The sequence below is a fragment of the Plasmodium inui genome (assembly GCF_000524495.1).
Source record: "Plasmodium inui San Antonio 1 unplaced genomic scaffold supercont1.8, whole genome shotgun sequence".
Lineage (NCBI taxonomy): Eukaryota > Apicomplexa > Aconoidasida > Haemosporida > Plasmodiidae > Plasmodium > Plasmodium inui.
Genome location: NW_008481842.1, coordinates 773497 through 776169, shown reverse-complemented (window position 1 = coordinate 776169; position 2673 = coordinate 773497). Strand labels below are relative to the sequence as shown.

The 2673-nt window shown below is 43.2% G+C and overlaps 2 protein-coding genes across 2 annotated transcripts; one reads left to right on the top strand and one right to left on the bottom strand.

Annotated features, from left to right (window-relative positions):
- Positions 1 to 151: 151 nt before the first annotated feature.
- Positions 152 to 798, top strand: C922_02437 (hypothetical protein; the record flags this gene model as incomplete). The annotated part of the gene is made up of 3 exons (XM_008818036.1): positions 152 to 295; positions 451 to 552; positions 676 to 798. The coding sequence occupies 3 exons, from the start codon at positions 152 to 154 to the stop codon at positions 796 to 798; spliced, it is 369 nt and encodes a 122-aa protein (XP_008816258.1).
- Positions 799 to 1433: 635 nt separating this feature from the next.
- Positions 1434 to 2132, bottom strand: C922_02436 (30S ribosomal protein S21e; the record flags this gene model as incomplete). Its single annotated transcript, XM_008818035.1, has 2 exons — positions 1434 to 1568; positions 2019 to 2132. The coding sequence occupies 2 exons, from the start codon at positions 2130 to 2132 to the stop codon at positions 1434 to 1436; spliced, it is 249 nt and encodes an 82-aa protein (XP_008816257.1).
- Positions 2133 to 2673: the final 541 nt, after the last annotated feature.

Here is a 2673-nt window from a genome sequence, read left to right as displayed (position 1 = left end):
ACAGAGGTACCCACAAGTATGCATTAAAAGCCGTACGAAACAGGGCGCGTAGAAGGACGTATTGTAACCCCCCCTGTCCCATTCAGCACATACACTGACCTCTGACCAGAAGTCCATTCCAGCCCCTTCCTCTGTTCCGTCAGTACGAACGATGAATGGCTACCCGTTTATCAAATGCACAGATGTTAACGGAAGGGTAACTCTGTCGAGCCTTTTTTTTTTGGTACCCAAAAGGGGGGTTCTTCAGTCGAAATTTAAAAAAAAAAATGAAACCTCCTTTAACTTTCCCTTTAAGGTAGCTTTCGTGGAGGGGAGAAAGACCATCTTCGTTCATTTATTTGTCCCCTTGTCCATTTGGTATATGTGTCCCTCCGCCACTCCATTATCACCAATTCGTAACACACAACTGGGAATCCCACAACGTGAATCCCTTTTCTGCCCTCATCACAGGTCAGCAGGACCACCTCTGGGAATTTACCCGTCTATCCAAAGATAAGGAGACATGGAACCATCGTTACGACTGTTGTGCGGCACATATATGGTGACATAAAGGTCAGTTGTGATTGGCTTTTTCCAGAGGGGATAATCACAGTGCACTGCTGAGCATGCACTTATGTGTGTCTGCCCACATGAGGAGAAGCCCTTCTCACACTTCTCCACTCATCCCCCCCCAAGGCGTTCAAGGAACACCTCCGGACGATATGCGAAGCGCCAGTGAGAGAACACATTGGATATATCGAAGTTAAGGGGCTCCACACGATGAAGATAAAGCAATGGTTGCAGCACATCGGGTTCTGATTCTTCTTCTTCTCCTTCCTCCTCCTACTCAGTGAACCCGTACTCGTTTGGTGCTTCACTATTTTGGGATGGTTCCCTGTCAGGTGGAGATGCTCAGGGGCAGGTGACACGCCAAAGCGGTACCACATATTAGAACACATCTCCATGTTCATTTTCATGTTTTTTTTTTTTTTTTTTGTTCATCCGCGCAGACTTCCCTTTGTTAATAAAACAACATCGACGCACAGGTCATCTTTCTAGACTGCACCTTTGCGATCGAGTTTCCATTGCACATTTTTTTTCCACGGGCTTAATTTCTCTCCCCTCGGTGTTCGTTTCATTGTTTTCCGATTCGATTCGCGAAGTCAGACGCACGCACAGAATAGACGTTACATCGGGGGGGAAAACACAGTGTATGCTTCACAAATCGCAAAAGGGAAAAAATTTGCGAAAAAATATGCAGAAAAAAAAAAGCAAAAGTTAAAATAACGCAATAGGGGCACCGGCGAAATGGAGAAAATGGCCTAGCAGATGGCCATGCGCCTAAACCACATGACAGGCGGGTATGTCTGGGAAATGTCCACACGTCTTCAAATCCACGCCTCTTTACTTCTTTACTTCTTCCATTCTTCGCTTCTACGCCTCTGCGTCCCTCCCTAATTCGAGAAGGACAACATCTTCTTCTCGTGGAGGAGACGGTTCAGGCAGGCGTCCGATTCTCCCTTTTGTCTCACGTGGCCAGCAATGGCAAAGGTTTCCGTTTCGCCTGTGTACACTCCATTCTTGTTAACCTGTGGGTTGTCGTGCAAAAAACATGCAATGTGAGTTAAGAAATTTGCGTACACGTGTGGGGGGATAGAGAAACGTGCGAAGAATAATTTATATGGCTGTCTACGCCACTCTACGAGCTTTTCACAATGCGTAATGATTATATGGAGTTCAGTGCAACGCCGTTTTTTTCACTTCTTTTTAGACTTATTTTTCCGCTTTTTTTCCCACTCTTTTTCCCGTTTCTTTTTTCTCCCTCTTTTGTTATGTTAAGCAAAACTTATTAACGACCCAGTGGCAGAAGTTCGACTACGAGCCCAAGTCCCATTCCTTGCGGCCCCAACAACACACGCAAGTGTTCCTATACGCGTAGCTTTAGTATCTCCATGGTTAAAATATTCCCCTTCTTGTTCCCTCTTTTTTGAATTTTTAGTTTTAACGGCTCTATTTTTCACTCCACGTTGGCTGCTTACCATGCCAATGTTAATCTGAACAGCTCCGTGTTCCTTGGCTGGGATGAGTCTCGAGGTAGCCGAGCATTTCCTTGGGATGTAAATGTCGACTAAAACTTTCTGGTCGTTAAACATTTTGATGAAGAAAAAAGTTGACGAAATGGGGAAGGGATAAATGGCAAAAAGGAGGTGGAAGGAAAAAGCATACAAGTGTGAATGCTACAAATGGGAAATGGCTTTTTTTTAAAAAATTGGTAATTGCTAGGAGATGATACAAAGGGTTGGTTTCACGCAAAATTATTCTTTTGTTTTCTTCATGACTAACTATTTTTTTTTTTTTTGCAATTTGTTTGTTCGCTCCACTTATATGTATATATATATATATTTTTTTTTTGTGCAATTATTATATGAGATACACTTGCTAAATTACCGAGGCGTATTCTTTTTCTTATTTTTTCCTATTTTGCTGCTTCAGTCGTGGGGAGAAAAAATGAAAAGAAAAAAAAAAAAAGCGGCAACGGGGATGAGGACGGGCTTCAAGGGGCCAGGAAGAAAAAAAAAAAAAATAAAACACCACTGACGAATTCACCCCTCTACGGCATGGTAAGAACCCACCCGTGGAGAGAGAAAAAGAAAAAAAAAAAAGGAACTACTTGGAGATACATATGAAGGGGGA